This window comes from Macaca fascicularis, chromosome 19 (assembly GCF_037993035.2).
Source record: "Macaca fascicularis isolate 582-1 chromosome 19, T2T-MFA8v1.1".
Classification (NCBI taxonomy): Eukaryota; Metazoa; Chordata; class Mammalia; order Primates; family Cercopithecidae; genus Macaca; species Macaca fascicularis.
In genome coordinates this window covers 45,518,058-45,539,038 of record NC_088393.1, presented here as the reverse complement: position 1 = coordinate 45,539,038, position 20,981 = coordinate 45,518,058, and the positions used below count along the sequence as shown (strand labels likewise).

General features: G+C 51.9%; 1 protein-coding gene across 10 annotated transcripts in view; it reads right to left on the bottom strand.

The window, feature by feature from the left end:
* Positions 1-20,981, bottom strand: part of RYR1 (ryanodine receptor 1) — a 158,231-nt gene that overhangs the window by 118,275 nt on the left and 18,975 nt on the right. For all 10 annotated transcript variants that reach the window (XM_065536557.2, XM_065536561.2, XM_065536559.2 and 7 more), the window contains 15 exons: positions 19,920-20,115; positions 17,556-17,691; positions 17,379-17,474; positions 17,174-17,292; positions 15,205-15,338; positions 14,538-14,779; positions 13,519-13,711; positions 12,261-12,477; positions 9,187-9,291; positions 8,864-8,967; positions 8,001-8,084; positions 6,328-6,635; positions 4,945-5,147; positions 3,141-3,315; positions 2,768-2,976 (listed from right to left, as the gene is read on the bottom strand). In XM_065536557.2, coding sequence (XP_065392629.1) covers positions 2,768-2,976; positions 3,141-3,315; positions 4,945-5,147; positions 6,328-6,635; positions 8,001-8,084; positions 8,864-8,967; positions 9,187-9,291; positions 12,261-12,477; positions 13,519-13,711; positions 14,538-14,779; positions 15,205-15,338; positions 17,174-17,292; positions 17,379-17,474; positions 17,556-17,691; positions 19,920-20,115 — 2,521 coding nt within the window. The remainder of the gene's footprint in view (positions 1-2,767; positions 2,977-3,140; positions 3,316-4,944; positions 5,148-6,327; positions 6,636-8,000; positions 8,085-8,863; positions 8,968-9,186; positions 9,292-12,260; positions 12,478-13,518; positions 13,712-14,537; positions 14,780-15,204; positions 15,339-17,173; positions 17,293-17,378; positions 17,475-17,555; positions 17,692-19,919; positions 20,116-20,981) is intronic.

Sequence of the window (20,981 nt, the reverse complement as noted above, 5' to 3'; positions counted from 1 at the left end):
GCCACTGGCCTCCAGCCTGGGTGACAGAGTGAGACCCTGTCTCAAAAAACAAAAAACAAAAGCAATGGACTCTCGAAAGTCTTCTAGAGACTCGGTAAACAATGACAGCTGTTCTCTTTTGGGCCGGGCGCCGTGGCTCACGCCTGTAATCCCAGCACTTCGGGAGGCCGAGGCGGGTGGATCACGAGGTCAGGAGATCGAGACCATCCTGGCTAACACAGTGAAACCCTGTCTGTACTAAAAAAAATACAAAAAATTAGCTGGGTGTGGTGGCAGGCGTCTATAGTCCCAGCTACTCCGGAGGCTGAGGCAGTAGAATGGCGTGAACCCGGGAGGCGGAGCTTGCAGTGAGCTGAGCCTGGGTGACAGAGCGAGACTTAGTCTCAAAAAAAAAAAAGACAAAGTTGTTCTCTTTCATGCCCCTCCTCAGGTTAACCTCTTCAAGGACCAGTTGCCAAGATGAACCTAGGTACTCCTTGCCAGCCAATGAATTTGCCCCAAAACTATGCATACAAAATTCTTTGTTCTCAGAATCTTTTTTTTTTTTTTCTTGAGACTGAGTTTCGCTCTGTCACCCAGGCTGGAGTGCAATGGTGCAATCTTGGCTCACTGCAACCTCTGCCTCCTGGGTTCAAGCGATTCTTCTGCCTCAGCCTTCCGAGTAGCTGGGATTATATGCGCCCGGCACCATGCCTGGTTAATTTTTTGTATTTTTAGAAGAGATGGGGTTTCACCATGTTGGCCAGGCTGGTGTCAAATTCCTGACCTCAGGTGATCCACCCACGTCAGCCTCCCAAAGTGCTGGGATTACAGGCATGAGCCACCGAGCCCCGCCTGTTCTCAGACTCCCTATTTAGGGGTTTCTTTTCTATCCTCTTTCTCCCCTCTGTCTTATAAATCTGGTTTCTGCCTTCACTCTTTTTTCTTAGAGACAGGTCTTGCTCTGTCACCTGGGCTGGAATGTACTGGTGCAACCACGGTTCACTGCAGCCTCGAAATCCTGAGCTCAAACAATCCTCACACTTCAGCCTCCCAAGTAGCTGGGACCACAGGCACATACCACCATGCCCGAATAATTTTGTTTATTCTGTGTAGAGACAGGGTTTTGCTATGTTGCCCAGGCTGGTCTTGAATTCCCAGGCTCAAGTGATCCTCCCACCTTGGCCTCCCAAAGTGCTGAGATTATAGGCGTGAGCCACCGCATCCAAGCAGCCTTTGCTCTTTAGCGACAGTCTACTGACTGATCTCCCTCCTGTGATTTGCATTCAAAGGAACTAACAATGTCTCTGAGTTATTCTTTCATAGTAACCAATTTCCCAACTTAGCACACCACAGATCCGCTCTGCCTGTTCTTGAACTTTCTGTGAATGGAATCCCACAGCCTGTGCCGTCTTGTCTCTGGCTTGTTCTACTCGACATTATGTCTGAGATTCGTCCACATGGCTGTGTGTATTTCCATGTATTCATTCTCACTGCTGTGTAGCATGCTGTGCCTTGGGCTGGGGATATCTGGTAGTGGCAGGTGTCAGGAACTCCGCATCCACTCCGCAGTACTGCCCCATCCCAGCCACCTCTAAGGTCCTTCTGACTGCACTCTTACCTCCTACAATCCACTGCCAATAGGGACCTTTCCAAAACTCAGACCTCAACTGGACGTTCCCATACTTAAAACTCGTTTTGCAGAGTCCTTTTGTTTTGTTTCTTTGTCTCCTTTTGTCTCGCTCTGTCGCCCAGGCTGGAGTGCAGTGATGCAATCTCAGCTCACTACAACCTCCACCTCCTGAGTTTTAAAAATTATTTATTAAAAAAAATTGTTTGTGAGATAGGGTCTTGCTCTGTCTCTTAGGCTGGAGTGCAGTGGTGTGAACACAGCTCACTGCAGCCTTTAACTTTTTTTTTTTGAGATGGAGTTTGGCTCTCCTTGCCCAGGCTGGAGTGCAATGGCACGATCTTGGCTTACTGCAACCTCTGTCTCCCGTGTTCAAGCGAGTCTCCTGCCTTGGCTCCCTAAGTAGCTGGAATTACAGGCATGTGCCACCACATCTGGCTAATTCACTGCAGCCTTGACCTCTTGGAATCAAGCAGTTCTCCAGTCTCAGCCTTCTGAGTAGCCGGGGCTATGTGTGCATACTACACACCTGGTTAATTTTTTTATTTTTTGTAGAGATGGGGTATCCCTTTGTTCTCAGACTTCTTCTTCTCTCTTTTTTTTTTCTTGAGACAGTCTCGCTCTGTCACCTAGGCTGGAGTGCAATCGTGCGATCTTGGCTCACTGCAACTTCTGCCTCCTGGGTTCAAGCACGAGCCAACAAGCCTGGCTAATTTTTGTATTTTTGGTAGAGATAGGATTTCACCATGTTGCCTAGGCTGGTCTCGACCTCCAAAATCGTCCCTATGTTGCCAAGGCTGGTCTTGAACTCCTGGGCTCAAGGGATCCTCCCGCCTCAGCCCCCTTAAGTGCTGGGATTACAGGCATGAGCTACCGTGCCTAGACTTAATTTTTTTTTTATTTTTAGAGATGGAGTTTTGCTTGTTGCCCAGGCAGGGTTTCCCTTGTTTTATAGGTGAGGCACCTGGACCTCAGGAAGCTATGGTTTGCCAAAGTTGTACCCCGAGTCATACAGCCCGCGAGCCCATTACCCTGACACTTGCTTCCACGTGGTTTGTGTGCTAGCATGGAGGGAAAAGAGAAACTCAAGGAAGAGCACTGTGGAAAGAATGAGCTTTGGAGGCAGACGAGAAGGCATTGAGGGGGCTCAGTCCTTACCTCATAGTGAGGGTGTTCAAGGGGCACTGGCTCAAACTGGGGCAGGCTTTTGCTGAACCAGGTGGTGACTGGGCGCTGCATGTTGATGGCAAATGGCTCGAAGCCTTCCTGGAGGCCACAGATGGCAAAGAACCGCAGGGAGCTCACGTCCTGGCCCAGGTTCAGGTGACCCACCTGGCCAGGTCCCAAGCTGCAGACGGGCAGGAAGCCTGGTGGGAGCGGATGGATGGGCAGGGGTGAGGGCAGGTGGGCAGGGCAGGGGGAGCCGAGGGGAGGAGGTAGGGCTGGGAGAGCTGGAGGCAGAAGGGCAGTGCAGGGTCGGGAGAGACAGAGGAAAACAAGAAAGGGCACGTGAAGGGGTCTCAGCACTCACCGTCCCCAATCTCAATCTCCCGGAAGGCTGTTTCGGAGCCCGAGTCAGACATGAGGACCTCGCCATTGAGGGTGAAGGTAATGGTGTTCTCTGTGAGGTCGATCATACAGCCAACGACATCGCCCGGCTGCCAGGGGCGCCCAAATGGTTCACTACCCAAGTGCCAGCGCTGGCCCTGTGAGGAGGGCCAGAGAAGACATGGTGTGGGGAGACACACAGAGAAATGGAGAGATAAGGAAGCAGGGAGGGAGAGATATATGAAGACAGACATTCGAAGTGTCAGGTTCAGGGCATGTGGTATGGAAGAGGGGTCACCCCACAGTGTCTCCATCTTTCCTCACATTTGCAACCATGATCACAAGAATTTTTCTCCCCACTCATCCCTTCTGCCTGGGTTCTCTGCTGTTGCCATGGCTGGCATTATGCAGACCACCAAAGTGGTAGTGGGGGGCTGGAAGCAGCAGTAAGCAGAGGGATGGAAAGGAAAAATGAACCTATCAGTGTCCCCCATACAGATCCATATATGCTTATATCTGTGCACAAAATAGATGAGTGGCTAAGGAGACAGATGGATGGATGAGAAGTTGAGTATATGACTGGACAGAAGAATGACTGGAAAGTTGAGAATCTACCTGGGTTGATGCAGAGAAAGAAGAAAGTCTAAGTAGGTGCAAGGATAGATAAATGGATGATGGACAGATGGAGGAAGGGAAGGATGGTTGTATAAATGGTTGTTGGATGGACAGACGGTTGTTGGATGGATGGATGGACAGTTGGCTGGAAGAATGGATGGATGGTTGGTTGGACAGATGAGGGATGAATGGATGATGGATGGATGGTTGAATGGATGGATGGATGCATGGTTGGCTGGTCAGTTGGATAGACGACAGATGGATGGATGGATGGATGGATGGATGGATGGATGGATGAATGGATGATGGGACTATATGTGCATACCTTGCCTGGCTAATTTTTTTATTTTTTGTAGAGATGGTGTCTCCCTATGTTGGCTAGATGAATGGATGGTTGGTTATCTGGATGGATGGATGGATGGATGGATGGATGGATGGATGGATGATGGATGGATGGATGGATGGATGGATGATGGATGGTTGGATGGATGGATGATGGATGGATGATGGATGGATGGATGGAGGATGGATGGATGGATGATGGATGGATGGATAGATGGTGGGATGGATGAATGGATGATGGATGGTTGGATGGATGGATGGATGATGGATGGTTGCATGGATGGATGGATGGTTGGTTATCTGGATGGATGGATGGATGGATGGATGATGGATGGATGGATGGATAGATGGATGGATGGTTGGATGGATGAATGGATGATGGATGGTTGGATGGATGGATGATGGAAGGTTGGATGGATGGATGATGGATAGATGATGGATGGATGGATGGATGATGGATGGATGATGGATGGATGGATTGATGGATGGATGGATGATGGATGGATGGTTGGATGAATGGATGGATGATGGATGGATGATGGATGGATGGATGGATGGATGGATGATGGATGGATGGTTGGATGGATGGATGAATGATGGATGGATGAGGGATGGATGGATACATGGATGAATTGTTGGTTGGATAGATGGATGTCTGACAGATGGATGGATGGATCATGGTTGAATGGATGAATGGATGGGTAGATGAGTGGTACAGTAGATGCAGGAAGTGGGGACAGAGTGAGGCACAGACAGAGGCAGGGCCAGAGTAGACAAGCTGTGGGAGAGACCACAGGACCTGGCAGAATGGTGCCCAGGGAGGTACCCACGCGGTGCCCATTGAAGACATAGGCTAGTTCATCAGCTCCCAGCTCTACATCAGGCCTCAGCTCGGGCCTCGCCCAGCCCACTCGCATCTCGCCTGTGGTGACTGCTTCAAACTCGAAGTACCAGCGGCCGCTCTGCACTGCATAGGATTTCTCTGCCCGGAAGATGCGCACCCGGTCCCAACGAGACTGGTTCTCCACCTGACCTATAAATGAGGCCAGGCAGAGTCAGAGGGGCTGGGGAGAAAGTGGATCCTAAGACATTGAGAAGTTGGTAGAAGAGACCAGGGACAGTAAGGGCTTTGGGGAACTGTTGGAAGAGGGTCAATTTCTTGGAGTTAGAGGAGAATTGGCGAACCTCAGAATAGTCAGAGAGAGGTAGGGACCTGTTGAGAGAGACCCCCATCTCTGTAGCAGTCAGAGTTCTCAGAGAACAGGGATACTGGCAGAGACATAGAAGGAAAAAGTCAAGTCAGTGACTGGTCAGAGTTATGGTCTGGGGTTAAAGGTCAAGATTAGGGTTTATTAGAATCAAGGGTTGAGACCAGGATTGGAGGGTCAGGGCCAGGGTTATGGAAGGGATGGAAACTCTTGGTTGGGGCCAAGAGTTGAGAAACTGAAGGCGGGGGACCATGGCCAGGGTTTGGGGTCAAGGCTGGGATTGGAAGCCAGTGATAGGTCAGGAGTCAGGTTAGGGGTAGGGATGACAGGCTCTCTAAGCCCTTGGTTGGGTGCCTCCATGTGGTAGCTACAGTTCAGAGATTAGTGATTAGGGGTCAAAGCTAGAGGTCAGGAGTCAGAGTCAAGGGTGGGGTTGGCACTCATTGGGTTCCTAGGCTGACAGCTCTGGGTTGCAGTCAGCCCAGGCAGGGCTGGAGTCAGGTCAAGGGAAGTGGTTCCACCAGGTTCCGAGTTGGAACTGGGGTAAGGGTAAGAGTTTCAGGTAGAGGTCAGTCTGCTCGATGTGATAGATATAGTCCATTTGGGCCGGGCGAGGTGGCTCATTCCTGTAGTCCCAGCACTTTGGGAGGCCGAAGCAGGTGGATCACGAGGTCAGGAGATCGAGATCATCCTGGCTAACACGGTGAAACCCCGTCTCTACTAAAAATACAAAAAATTAGCCGGGCATGGTGGCGGTCGCCTGTTGTCCCAGCTACTCGGGAGGCTGAGCCAGGAGAATGACCTGAACCCAGGAGGTGGAGCTTGCAATGAGCTGAGATCCGGCCACTGCACTCCAGCCTAGACGACAGAGCGAGACTCCGTCTCAAAAAAAAAAAAAAAGAGATATAGCTCATTTGGGGGTTGAGTGAAGTCAGAGATCAGGGGTCGGGGCTGGGGTCAGAGTTGGGGTAGGAGTCGCGGCCAGGGCCAGGGGTGAGCACTCACTGGGCTCCTGGTCAGGAGGCTCGATGTTGTAGCCGTAACCTAGGAGGGTGCGCACGGCCTGGCAGAGGCTGTCCCGGTTGCTGCGCTTGGTGGCCTCGTCCAGGAGGCGGTAGGGCACGAGCCGTGGGTTTCGGCGCGCGGGGATGTCCTGCACCGCACTGTAGCTCCAGCCCTGGCCCACACGGTCTCGGGCCCACACGTTGTGCCCATTTTCTGCCAGACGGTCCACCAGTGTCGTCTGCGCCGGTGTCAGCCGCACGTGGCTCAGGTCCAGCGGAGCCGGCTTGTACCCATTGCTCATCATATACCTGCAGGCATGGCAGGGACTCGGTGGGACAAGGTCCTCACCTCCACTTCCGGGCTCTGCACTGTACGGGATCCCTGACTGCTGACCCTTGTCCCAGCTTTGGCGTTTCCGGCCTTTGACCTAATGTTGCAGTTCTATGAAATTTTAGAATAAACTTTGAGATCCCTGGCTTCTGAGCCTAGGATCATGGGACCCTAGCAAGGGCTTTGACATCAGTGGCCTCTGGCCCCCTTTGTCTTGACTTTGGGACCCCTATCTCTAACCCTGGAACTCTCTCGGACCTCTCACCCCTAACTTTGAGGTTTTTCCTTTTTTTTTTTTTTTTTTTTGAGACGGAGTTTCACTCTTGTTGCCCAAGCTGGAGTGCAATGGCATGATCTTGGCTCACTGCAACCTCCACCTCCTGGGTTCAAGCGATTCTCCTGCCTCAGCCTCCTGAGTAGCGGGGATTACAGGCATGCGCCACCACGCCTGGCTCATTTTGCATTTTTCGTAAAGAGTGGGTTTCACCATGTTGGTCAGGCTGGTCTCGAACTCCCGATCTCAGGTGATCTGCCCACCTCAGGCTCCCAAAGGGCTGGCATTACAGGCGTGAGCGACTGTGCCCAGCTATTTGTGTTTTTTGAGGTTCTTGTCTCGTGCTGTCACCCAGGCTGGAGTGTAGTGGTGCAATCATGGCTCACTGCAGCCTCAAACTCCTGGGCTCAAGCAATTCTCCCAGCTCAAGCTCCCAAGTTGCTGGAACTACAGGCATGTCCCACCACCAAGCCCTGCTAATTTTTAAATTTTTCGCAGAGGGGTCTCGCCAGGTTGCCCAGGCTGGTCTTGAACTGGGCTCAAGTGATCTTCTTGCCTCAACCTCCCAAAGTGCTGGGATTACAGGTGTGAGCCACCTCATCCAGCCCACTTTGAGTTTTCTTACTCTGATCCCAGGCCTCATCACCCCCAAACCCCTGGGTTTGGAGTCCTTGACCTCTGAACTCAGGACCTGTAACTGCTCATCTATAATTTCAGGATCCCTTACTTACACAACTCCAACAACCTCCAGATTCTCACCTCTTACCATTGGCCCCTTACCCCTTACGTGGACATGTGACCTCTGCTCTCATTTTCCCTGATTCTGGGTGGATTCTGACCCTGGATCCTGGATTCACACTCTCTGTCTCTCTCTGGAGTTCCTAACTCCTCAATCCTGGACATTCCCCTCTGACCACAGAGACCTGACCCTGTGACCTTTGCCCTAACCCAAGGCTCCTTTCTCTCTAACCTGAACTTCCCCACAAGATCCCTCAACCTCCCTAGCCCTTAGTACAGCATCCCCAGCCCCCAGTCCATCCCCAGACAGGACCTGGCCGCCCACACTCACGTCTTGGGGAGTTTTGTCTTCTTCAGGTTGTCCTCCGCCTTCTCATCCGCCATACCCACGTGGCAGCCCAGAGCCAGCAGAGTCCTGGGGGTGGGGGAGCCGGGGCAACAGGTCACACCCCTCAGAGCTCTCTGCTCCCATCTCCTCCCAAGGCCTCAGGGTCTCCAGCTCCCTCTACCTCTGCTGCTTCAGTGTCTGGGATGCTCTGGCCCCGTCTCTCTTGATCCTGGCCTCAGGCTTCGTGACTTCCGTCTTTCCCTGCATCTTTGTCTGTATAACTGACCATGTCTGTCTTTTCCCGTCTGCTGTTTCTCATGTTTCTTTCTGCATCCCTCTCTCTTTCCACCCCTGCCTTTTCTTTCTCTCTCGTTCTGCCTCTGTCTCTTTCTTGCTCTCTGTTTGCATCTTTTTTTGGTTTTTTGTTTTTTGTTTTTTTTTTGAAACCGAGTCTCTCTGTCGCCCAGGCTAGAGTGCAGTAGTGTGATCTCAGTTCACTGCAATCTCTGCCTCCTGGGTTCAAGCGATTCTCCTGCCTCAGCCTCCCGAGTACCTGGGATTACAGGTATACACCACCACGCCCGGCTAATATTTGTATTTTTAGTAGAGATGCGGTTTCACCATGTTGGCCAGGCTGGTCTCAAACTCCTGACCTCAAGTGATCCACCCACCTCGGCCTCCCAAAGTGCTAGGATTACAGGTGTGAGCCACCGTGCCCGGCCACTCCCCGTTTGTTTCTGTCTCACAATCCTCGTCCCCTCCATCCTTCTCTCTCTCAGTCTCTACCTCCTGCCCCGGCTCTCCATGCCTCCCTCCCTCACTGCACCAGTGGCCGGCCCCAGCCGCCCGCTCCTCTGGGCCCTCACTTGAGCGTCTCCCCCGACATCTGCAGGTTGTAGTTCCTCTCGGGCTCTGGAAGGCTGTGGAAGTCCACAAGACACGGGTGCAGCCTCTTGTTGTCATCCCGAACCTGAAGAAAACGCGGGGTCAACTCCTCAGCCTCCCCTTTCCTCCCCACTCTCCGCATGCCCAGACCGTGACCCCTGACCTCCAACCCTAGTTGTGCCACCCTCAGTCCAAGGACCCCCTGGTGCCCTGCGGTCCTTCCCTCCTCCCCGCCAGTGAGCCGTTCTCCCTCCTGGCACCACAAGTCTAGCCGGCCTCCCGCAGGCTGCAGGCAGCGCCTCACCGGGCCGTAGGTCCAGCCTTGCTCAATGCGGGTCAGTGCCCAGAGCTCATGGATGTTCTCCGCCAGCTTCTCCCGAATGCGCTCCAGATGGGGTGGCAGGACGATCTAAGGGCACAGGGACGTTCTTGAGATCCCCAAGATCCCTCTACCCTCCTCCATCATGACCCCTCTTCCCAAGGACACCTGTGAGCCCTGGAAGGCTCGTCTAGCACCCCCTTTCCCGCCATCCCGCAGCCCTGCTCCCCATCCCTCGCCTTGATTCCAGGGTTGACACTCAGATAGGTGAGGGCTTAGCATCCTCAGAATTAAGGAATTATCCGGGGCCAGCCGTGGTGGCTCACGTCTGTAATCCAAGCACTTTGGGAGGCTAAGGTGGGGGCAGATTGCCTGAGGTCAGGAGTTCAAGACCAGTCTGGGCAACATGGTGAAACCCCTTCTCTTCTAAAAATACAAATCTAAACAATTTTTTACTATTTAAAAAATGAAACAATTTTTTAAAAGGAGTGAGAGCGGTGGGGAGCTGCCCTAGAAGCTGGGAACCTCGTTGTTTAACAGATGGAGAAACGGAGTACAGAGAGGCAAAGGATTCTGTCAGGGCAGAATCGCATTCTCAGGGAGTCCTCACCACTGCCCCTCAAAGAAAAGGTGGCTCACACCTGTGATCCCAGAACTTTGAGAGACCGAAGCAGGAGGATCACTTGAGTCCAGGAGTTTGAGACCAGCCTAGGCAACATAGTGAGACCCCGTCTCTACTAAAAATTAAAAGTTAGCTGAGGTGATGACCCACGACTGTAGTCCCAGCTACTTGGGAGGCTGAGATGGGAGGGTCTCTTGAGCCTGGGGATTCAAGGCTGCAGTGAGGCATGTAGGGACATGCTTGGAGGGAAAGTGGGCCATGAGGGGCCTGGGATAGAAGATATGCCCAAAAAATCATAATGGATAGGACCACAGGCTTCAGAATCGGACCGCCTGGGTTCAGATCTGCTGTGTGAATTGCATAGATTACTTAGCGTTTCTGGGCTTTGCTTTCCTCAACTGTAATTTGGGGGCAATAACAGTCCTTTCTTTCTTTCTTTTTTTGAGCAGAGTCTTGCTCTGTCACCCAGGCTGGAGTGCAAAGGTGCAATCTCGGCTCACTGCAACCTCCACCTCCCGGGTTCAAGTGATTCTCCTGCCTCAGCCTCCTGAATAGCTGAGATTACAGGTGCACGCCACCACGCCTGGCTCATTTTTGTATTTTCAGTAGAGATGGGATTTCACCATGTTGGCCAGGCTGGTCTTGAACTCCTGACTTCAGGTGATCCGCCCACCTCAGCCTCCCAAAATGCTGGGATTACAGGCGTGAGTCAACACACCCAGCCTCTTCCTTCTTCTTTTCTTTCTTTCTTTCTTTCTTTCTTTCTTTCTTTCTTTCTTTCTTTCTTTCTTTCTTTTCTTTCTTTCTTTCTTTCTTTCTTTCTTTCTTTCTTTCTTTCTCTTTCTTTGTCTCTCTCTCTTTCTTTCTTTCTCTTTGTCTCTCTTTCTTTCTTTCTTTTTCTTTCTCTCTCTCTCTCTCTCTCTCTCTCTCTCTCTCTCTCTCTCTCTCTTCCTTCCTTTTTTTTTTTTCAGGGTTATGCTCTGTTACCCAGGCTGGAGTGCAGTGGTACAGTCATAGCTCACTGCCTCACTGCAGCTTCGAATCCCCAGGCTCAAGAGACCCTCCCATCTCAGCCTCCCAAGTAGCTGGGACTACAGTTGTGAATCATCACCTCAGCTAACTTTTAATTTTTAGTAGAGACGGAGTCTCACTATGTTGCCTAGGCTGGTCTCAAACTCCTGGACTCAAGCGATCCTCCTGTCTCGGCCTCTCAAAGTTCTGGGATCACAGGTGTGAGCCACCTTTTCTTTTTTTTCTTTTTCTTTTTTTTTTTTTTTTTGAGACAGAGTCTCTCTCTGTCGCCCAGGCTGGAGTGCAGTGGCTGGATCTCGGCTCACTGCAAGCTCCGCCTCCCGGGTTCACGTCATTCTCCTGCCTCAGCGTCCCGACTAGCTGGGACTACAGGCGCCCGCCACCGCGCCCGGCTAGTTTTTTGTATTTTTTAGTAGAGACGGGGTTTCACCGTGTTAGCCAGGATGGTCTTGATCTCCTGACCTCGTGATCCACCCGTCTCGGCCTCCCAAAGTGCTGGGATTACAGGCTTGAGCCACCGCACCTGGCTGTGAGCCACCTTTTCTTTGAGGGGCAGTGGTGAGGACTCCCTGAGACTGCAATTCTGCACTGACAGAATCCTTTGCGTCCCTGTGCTGGGTTTCTCCATCTGTTAAACAACAACGTTCCCAGCTTCTAGGGCAGCTCCCCAACGCTCTTACTCCTTTTAAAAAATTGTTTAAATTTTTAAATATTAAAACTTTTTTTCTGTAAAGACGGGGTCTCACTTTGTTACTCAGACTAGTCTCGAAATTTTGGGCGAGTGCGAGGCCCCCATTTCGGCTTCCCAAAATGTTGGTTGTTTTTGTTTGTTTATTTGTTTGTTTTGAGATGGAGTCTCATTCAGTTTCTCAGGCTGGAGTGTAGTGGCGTGCTCTTGGCTCTTTGTAACCTCTGCCTCCCAGGTTCAAGCAATTCTCTTGCCTCAGCCTCCAGAGTAGCTGGGATTACAGGCACTTGCCACCATGCTAATTTTTGTTTTTTGTTTTGTTTTGTTTTGAGATGGAGTTTCACTCTTGTTGCCCAGGCTGGAGTGCAGTGGCATGATCTCGGCTCACTGCAACCTCCACCTCCCAGGTTCAAGTGACTCTCCTGCCTCAGCCTCCTGAGTAGCTGACATTACAGGCACCCACCACCACGCCCAGCTAATTTTTTGTATTTTTAGTAGAGATAGGGTTTCACCATGTTGGCCAGGCTGGTCTTGAACTCCTGACCTCAGGTGATCCACCTGCCTCAGCCTCCCAAAGTGCTGGGATTACAGGCATAAGCCACCGTGCCTGGCCACCCAAAGTGCTGGGATTATAGGCGTGAACGATGGCACCCAGCCCTCTCTCTGACTCCTAAGAGACCCTGCCTCACCAGAAAACGTTTGCAGGGCAGGCAGTACCTGAACGGTGTCCACAGGGCAGGGCACAAAGTCGGTGTGTGAGAGGCAGCGACTGGGGCCCACCAGGTGAGGCCCCCGGGGCCCCTCCCGTCGATACTCCTTGATGGGTTCAAGATGGAGTCGCTCTCGAGGGAGCACAGCCTCATGGCATGGGGCATAGCCAGGTGGGGGCAGGAACTTGAATTCGCCATGGCGGCCACCAAGGAGGAACCGCACCCTGGGGAAGGACAATGTGGATCATTGAGGGGAGGTATCACAGAGGGGACACTCTGTGGTCAGTGGGGGACATGGAAGCAGTCCTGGGATCAGTGGAAAGTTCTGGGGAGACCTGAGGTCACCGGGCAGTCATAGTCTCCTGGAGATCATTTAGAAATCATACAAGAAAGTCTAGAGTCAAAGGAATATCATAAGGGAATTAAGAGCCAGGGAGTTCAGAGTGGGAGGGTCTGCGGTTAATCCAGAAGAGTTCTAATGACTGCAAGGTCATGGAACAGTCCTTCAGAGGAGACCCCAGGTCAACAGAGCATTCGGGGACATTGGAAGGTTTGGGGACATCAAGAAGAAGGTCATTGAGAAGTCACTGAGCATCTGTTATAATTATGAGATAAACGCAAACACCACTGAATGGACATTCAGAGAGCTTGGGGTGATTGGGAAAGGACTGGCTTATTGAGGCAACTTTGGAATAACTGGGGTTATTTGGGAGCAGGGTCACTGGGCAAGTCTGGGTCTATTGAAAGGTCATTGGGAGATGCTGGCATTGTTAAGAGATTATTGAGAGAGCCTGGTGTCATTGGAAGAGTCTGAGGTCATTAGGGGGTTAAGGAGGGTCTGGAGTCATTAGATCATTATCAGATTCTGGAGTCATTGGGAGAGTCTGAGGTCATTGGGGAGTCAAGGAGGGTCTGGAGTCATGCGATCATCATCAGATTCTGGAGTTATTGGGAAAGTATGAGGTCGTTGGCAGGTCACTGGAAGAATATTGGGTTGTCGAGAGACCACTAGGAGAGTCTGAGATCACTATCTCAGAGGTTACTAGAAGGACATGGAGTTAGGGAGAATCTGAGGTCATTGGAAAGAGTCTGGGGTCACGTGGAGGTCCCTGGGACCTTCAAGTAAGGGTTGTGGCCACTGGTCAGTCTTGATGGCAGACTGCAGTGTCCCGGCCTCCTGCTGGGAGGCCATGGAATGACTGGGAAGCTGTCTCGGGTCAGTCCTAGGACTGAGGACTGGCCAAGGGGCGGGGGCGAGTTCTCACTTGACACCAGCCGAGAAGCTGACAACAGGGAAGAAAAGCCCGTCCAGGTTGAAGGACTCAAAGACGCCCTGCACAGGGCAGCCATTGATGCGGAAGGAGATGGACGGCACGCTGAGGTCCAGACAGCAGCTGACTACGTCTTCAGGGGCCAGGAGGTGCTGCCCTGGGGAAGTCACTGGGCGTGCCACATGTCCTGCGTCGAAGTCACCAGAGAGGGGTCAGAGGTCACAGGTCCCACGGAACCAATGATACCAAAAGGGACAGATATTGGAGGCTCCTGTGGGGACTTGTAAACCCTAATTGAAAGTGTTCCCTTGGATGCTCCTGTAGCTCTGAAATGAAGGGCAGAGGTCAGGATTCCCCTGAAGTTAGGATTCTGAGCTGTTGGGCCAGAGATTAAATCCTCCTGGGGGCCGGATGCAATGACTCACACCTGTAATCCCAGCACTTTGGGAGGCCAAGGCGGATGGATCACTTGAGGTCAGGAATTTAAGACCGGCCTGGCCAATATGGTGAAACCCCGTCTCTACTAAAAATACAAAAATGAGTCAGGGTTGGTGGTGGGCGCCTGTAATCCCAGTGACTCGGGAGGCTGAGGCAGGAGAATCGCTTGAACCCGGGAGGCAGAGGTTGCAATGAGCCGAGATCACGCTACTGCACTCCAGCCTGGGCGACAGAGTGAGACTCCATTTCAAAACAAATTAAATAAATAAATAAATAATCCTGGGGTCAAAAGTCAAAGATCAGAGATCACAGTAATCTGAGTGGTCTTCTGGGATATCTAGGGTCAGAGGTCACATCTACTCAGGGATCAGAGTTCTGTAGGTAACGAGGATACACGTCAGAGCTAGGAAGCTGGAAACTCTGGGGTTAGGGTCTTGGGAAATGAGGAATAAAAGGTCAAAAGTTGATCTTTTCTGGGAGTCAGGATCCTGAGAACCCCAAGGTGTATGGTCAGAGTCTTAGAAACACTGGGGTCAATGGTCAGGGGTGAGGGTCCCCTGGCAGGGTTCAGGTACCTGTCCAGAGATGCAGTCCATCAAAGCCGTAGGAATAGAGGTCATCGCCGACCCCGTTGCCGCCCCAGCCCTCGCCGCCCCCAGGGTAGGGGCTGTAGCCCTCGGTGAGGGCCCAGCCCACCCGCAAGTGGGTGGCCTGAGCTGTCAGAAATGGAGTCACCTCATCCACCATCACCTCAAAGTACCATTTGCTGTACTGCGTGGTGCCCTCCGCTCGGCCCACGAAGATGTTGGGCCGGATGCTGCAGGAGAGATGGGACAGGAGAGGGGGATGAGGGAGAGGCAGAGAGGAGAGCCAAGTGGTGGGAAGCGGGAGAGAGACAGACATCCAAAGACAGAGAGAGATAGGAGAGAGACAGGGAGAAAGAGATGCAGGAAGAATCGAGACAGAAACAGGCAGACAAAAAGAGAAAACAGAGAGAGGAGAGAGAGAGAGAGAAAGAGAGAGAGAGAGAAAGAGAATCAGAGGCAGAAATGGAGCCAGGAAGACAGAACAAGAGGAGTGGATGCCAGGGGTGCGTGCGGCCACAGTGGACATTTGTGAGGACTGGGTGTTAATCCTAGGGTGGGAGATTAACGAAGGGACATCCACCTGGGTGTGGAGTCTCTAAGTCAGGGAGAAGGTTGAGAGGTTCTGAGTTCTGGGGTCAGATGTTAAGAGCCAGACCTGGTGACATAGTTGATGAGGTTTGTCTGCAGCAGAAGCTCACGGCCAGGCAGCAAGTTCTCAGTAATAAGATCTTGGTTGGAGCGTACAGCCACACCATTACACACACACAGGGAGCACAGCACGTCCAGGACCTGAAGGTCAAGGTCAGAAGTCAAAGGGTGTGCAGGCACCAGGGCAGGGTCTATGGAAGAACCCTGGGAGGGAGGGAAGCCAGGAGGAAAGGACAGCACGTCGGGATAAGATGTGACAATTTTGACTGAAAGGAGGTGGTGAAAGTGGAAGGTCAGGGATCAGAGAAAGGTCAGGGGTCAAAGAGGAAGATCTGGCAAGAGGCTGAGGGAGGGTCACATGGGTTGGGCTAAGGTATCAGCAATGTAAGGAAGGAGATACTGGAGTAGTGAGGTAAAAGGTCAGAGGGCAGAGTGAAAGGACCAGTGAGAGACACAGGAATCAAGATGAAATTTTAAATCCTCAGGGGTTGCAAACTTGTGTCTTTAGGGGCCAAGTGGAAAATGTATTAGGTTGGTGCAAAAGTAATTCCGGTTTTTGTCATTCCTTTTAATAGCAAAACTGCAATTACTTTTGCACAGACTGAATAAATGTGTGAAGTGGTTAGAAATCATGCAACAAGAGCCAGGCACGGTGGCTCACGCCTGTAATCCCGGCACTTTGGGAGGCTGAGGTGGACGGATCACGAGATCAGGAGATCAAGACCATCCTGGCTAACACGGTGAAACCCCGTCTCTACTAAAAATACAAAAAATTAGCCGGGCGTGGTGGTGGGCACCTGTAGTCCCAGCTACACCGGAGGCTGAGGCAGGAGAATGGTGTGAACCCGGGGGGCGGAGCTTGCAGTGAGTGGAGATCGCACCACTGCACTCCAGCCTGGGCGACAGAGCGAGACTCCGTCTCAAAAAAAAAAAAAAAAAAAAAAAAAAGAGAAATCACGCAATAGGAACTTGTAGGGCTGTGGCAAACTACAGAGTGTGTGTGTATATATATATGTATATGTATATATGTATGTATGTATATATACATATATATATGCACACAGCCCACCTAAAGGCTATAATATTTAAAAATTTTAAAAACATTTCAGCGCCACCGGCAGGAGATGGTGGCTCACACCTATAATCCCAGCACTTTGGGAGGCCAAGGCGGGTGGATCACCTGAGGTCAGGAGTTGGAGACCAGCCTGGCCAAAATGGTGAAACCCTGCCTCTACTAAAATTACAAAAATTAGTTGCACGTGGTGGTGGGCAGGCACCTGGAATCCCAGCTACTTGGGAGGCTGAGGCAGGAGAATTGCTTGAACCTGGGAGGCGGAAGTTGCAGTGAGCCGAGATCATGCCACTGCACTCCCAATCTAGCCTGGGTGACAGAGTGAGACTCCGTCTCAAAAAAAAAAAAAAAAAAAAAAAACAGCCAGGCGCCTGTGGCTCACGCCTGTAATCCTAGCACTTTGGGAGGCTGAGGTGGGTGGATCACGAATCCAAGAGATCAAGACCATCCTGGCCAACATTGTGAAACCCCATCTCTACTAAAAAAAAAACAAATACAAAAATTAGCCGGGCATGGTGGCATGTGCCTGTAGTCCCAGCTACTCGGGAGGCTGAGGCAGGAGAATTGTTTGAACCCAGGAGGCGGAGGTTGCAGTGAGCCAAGATCACACCACTGCACTCCAGCCTGGGAGACAGTGCGAGACTCTGTCTCAAAAACAAAAACAAAAACAAAAAACAAAAACAAAAAACATTTCAGAGATCTAACCAGGCATATATGTGGCCCAGAATCAACTTAAGAGCCATTGTTTGAGACCCCCGTCTTGAGATGAAAGCCAGTGGGAGTGACGTACAGGTGAGAGATGAGATGGAGGAGGGAAGTGAGGGAGTGAGTGGAGTTCTGGGGCCCCGGGGAGAGGTCAGCGTTCAGAGTTCAGAGAATGAGAGGTCAGGGGTGAGGGGCCAACCTTGTGGTTCCTCCCATGCTTGTCCAGGAGGGAGATGATGGACTTGATGTGATTCTCCTGGATGATGTTCAGAACCTCTGGACTCTCAATGAGGACACAGTACAGGACCTCCAGGATGCCTGCCAGGGTGCCCAGAATGAGAGGTGAAGCCGCCATGGTCATCCTCTCCCACAAGCCTCTGTCCCACTCCCTGGGGTTCTCCTACCAGATGAGGCCTCCAGCCGATCCAGCTTGCTGACCAGCCAGTCCAAGTTTGTGGAGAAGAGGGCACAGTTGCTACGATTGCCACGGATCAGAGAAGCTGAGGGGGGAAAAGGTGTCAGATCCAATAGGACTGGGGATCTGGGGTGTTCTCGGGGGAGTCAGGACTGGGACCCCCTACCCAGGAGTTCATAAAGAAGATTCACAATCTCTTTCCAGGACTCGGCTGCCTCCTCCCCTGCAAACTCGGCAAAGTGGGCAGCGGTGGTGTAGACATTTAGGCGGTCAATGCAATTCAGGACCAGGGAGAGCATCCCCTAGGATGAGGAAAATAAGAAGAGTCACAATAGGAGACCCAGTCCCTCTCTTCCTTGTCTGTCTTGGATTCACTAATTCTGTTCCATCAACAACTAGTGACGGTGTGTTCCCAGATCTAAACCAGCCCCTTCGGTTTCATATTCCCAATCAGTCCCCTCGCTCTCCTCTCTTCTTTGGCTCCCCATACCTGTTCTCGTCCTCTCTGACTCTATCCCCAACATGAGATTCAGTCCATGATAATTCAGTCCCTATTAACACCAGGACTGAGTTTATGCTTCCCCTTCCTGCACTTTTCTCTCCATCCTACTCACTTCCAGGAACCCCACTCCTGGTCCTAATTGACCCAGTTCACTCTCCACACCAACCATCAGAAAGATTTTTCTCACTTTATCTTTTCTTTCTTTTTTTTTTTATATTTTAATCTTTTTTCTTATTTTATTGTGAATCATAATATACATACAGAAAAGTACATAAAACATATACAATCAATTCTCGTTATTCATAGTTACGTTCTATAAAGTCATTACGAACACTGAATTATCAAATACCGAACCACTGCTTCTAGGGGAAATACAGGGAGTCCCTGTGAGTCTATGACAGCATTTTCATCAACCACTTATTACGTAACCTTGTTTTGAATGTTTCTGTTTAAAGACAGTTATTTAGTCTACATGGTTGAGTCATTAACATTAAATTCACAGCCAATAGTACTATCACTCGTGCCTTAAGTAAGCTTATCTAACATATATTTTCTCAGTAAGGCACATCACAGCTTTCTTGCGCTTAGGAAAGCTAGACAGCACTTCAGCACTACACTTGGGAGACATTATAAACACTGAAATCAACGAAAAGGACAAAACTGTCTGGGTGCAGTGGCTCATGCCTGTAATCCTAGCTCTTTGAGAGGCTGAGGCCAGCGCATCACCTGAGGTCAGGAGTTGGAGACGAGCCTGGCCAACATGGTGAAACCCCATCTCTACTAAAAATACAAAAATTAGCCAGGCGTGGTGGCTCACACCTGTAGTTTCAGCTACTCGGGAGGCTGAGGCAGGAGAATTATTTGAACCCGGGAGGTGGAGGTTGCAGTGAGCCAAGATCACACCACTGCACTCCAGCCTGGGTGACAGAGAGAGACTCTGTCTCAAAAAACAAAACAAAACAAAACAATTGTTGTGTCTGCATCCTGGGGCCCAGATCGGTAGTGAGAGGAGCAGTGCCTCAAAGTGGAGAACACAACCAAAGTGGCATCACACTGACCGGCTCTGCCACTAACTAGCTGTGACTGTAGAGGACCAAAACCTCCTGTAGCTCCCAAAGCCAAAGTCCTCACCAAGGCCTGGCCCTCGTCACCTCTCTGCCCTCATCTCCTCCCACTCCCCCACCCAAGCCTCCCTGCTCCTATCACCACCTGACTGTGGAACATGCCAAACACGCTCCCACCTCGTGGCCTTTGCACATGGCTTCCTCTCTTCCTCCCGGTCACCCTGCCTGACGGCTCTGTCTTAAACTGCAAACCCCAACACTCCCTACCCCTTACCTGCTGAATTTTTCTCTCTAGCAGTTATTACCATCTAATATGCCATATAATTTACTTATTTATTTTATTGATCTCCTGTCTCTCCCTGCTGTGTCAACTCCATAAGGACAGAGATTTTTTTTCTGTTTTGTTCACAGCTGGCCTCCTCTCCCTAATGCCCAAAGATCTATTTCTGGCCCCTCACCTCCCATACCCCACCCTAGTTCTGTCCGCCCACCCCGCAGACCCCGCGCCAGCAGACCCCGCCCGCTGAGTCGGCACCCCTACCTCCGACCAATGGCCCCACCCCTGGCCTCACCTCCCCGGGCCTCACCCTATCCCTGAGCTTCACTCAGGCCCCGCCCCTCACCTCTTTTGTTCCATCCTTCTCTCCAGGCCCCGCCCCCTTTTCGGCAATACGCCCTGTCCCTTCCCACAGGTCGTGCCCACTAGCGCAGCAGGCCCGCCCCTCCCCAAGGCACTGCCACCTCGTGTTCTCACTGGCTGGGGTTCCTGTCTGGCTCCTCCTCCTGCCCCGCCCCCTTCTCAGACCCTACTTCCCCAGGTCCCTCAGGCCCTGCCCCGCCAAGTGCCGTGGCCCCGCCCCTCAGTGGCCCCACCCCCAGTGGTCCCGCCCCTCAGTGGTCCCGCCCCTCAGTGGTCCCGCCCACTGGGCCCATAGGCCGCGTTCCGCCCTCGTCGCATCCTCACCTCCTCCTGGAAGAGACTCTGGCGGTTGCGCAGGCTTCGCAGCTTGCTCTGCTTCTCCTCATGCTGCAAGTCCTCGGAGGGCGGCTCGAAGTAGATGATGAGGTCCTGCAGGCTCAGGATAACGCCCTCGATGGGCAGCGCCGTGCCAGCCGGCGGCCCCGAGCCCCGTGGCTTCCCGCTGAAGCTGTCCAGGCTCCTATAGGGACCTCGCAGCTGTCAGCCAGGGCCGGGAGCGCTAACTGCCGCAACCTCACTCCCGCAAGACTCCCCCAGACCCACCCGTTTTACAGAGGGGGAGACTGAGACGGAGAGGGAAAAGCATTGGTCCGAGGTCACACAATGGCCAAGGGCAGAGCTGGGACTGGGACTCGATCCTGTGTAGGTAGAGGGAGGTCCCGGAACTCAGGGATGGAGAGGTCCAGGGTCCAGGCTTTGGGTGTCAGGGGTGTGAAAGTTGGGTGATGATCAGGAATGTGATCATGGTTGTCAAGGTCAGATTACGGGTCAAGTGTACAGAGGTCAGGAGTTTAGAGGTAAGGGGTCATGTGTATGTTATCGTTATTAATTTTTGAGAAGGGTCTCACTCTGTCGTTGAAGCTGGAGTATAGTGGCTCACTGCAGCCTCTGCCCCCCTGGTTCAAGCAATCCTCCCTCCTCAGCCTCCCATGTAGCTGGGACTACAGGCACGTGCCACCGCACCTGGCAAATTTTTTGTAATTTCTTTATAGAGACAGGGTTTCACTATGTTGCTCAGGCTGGTCTTGAACTCCTGGGCTCAAGCGATCTGCCTGCCCCAGCCTCTCAAAGTGCTAGGATTACAGGCGTGAGCCACTGCGCCCAGCATAATTTTTTTTTTTTTTTTTTTTTTTTTTTTTTGGTAGAGGCAGGGTCTCCCTACGTTGCCCAGGCTGGTCTCAAGCTCCTGGGCTCAAGCGATCCTCCTGCCTTGGCCTCCCAAAGTCTTGGGATTACAGGTGTGAGCCACTGCCCTTGGCCCATGTATATGTTAGACAAGGGTGTGGGCATCAGAGGTAGAGATGAAAAAGGCCAGGTGCATGGATG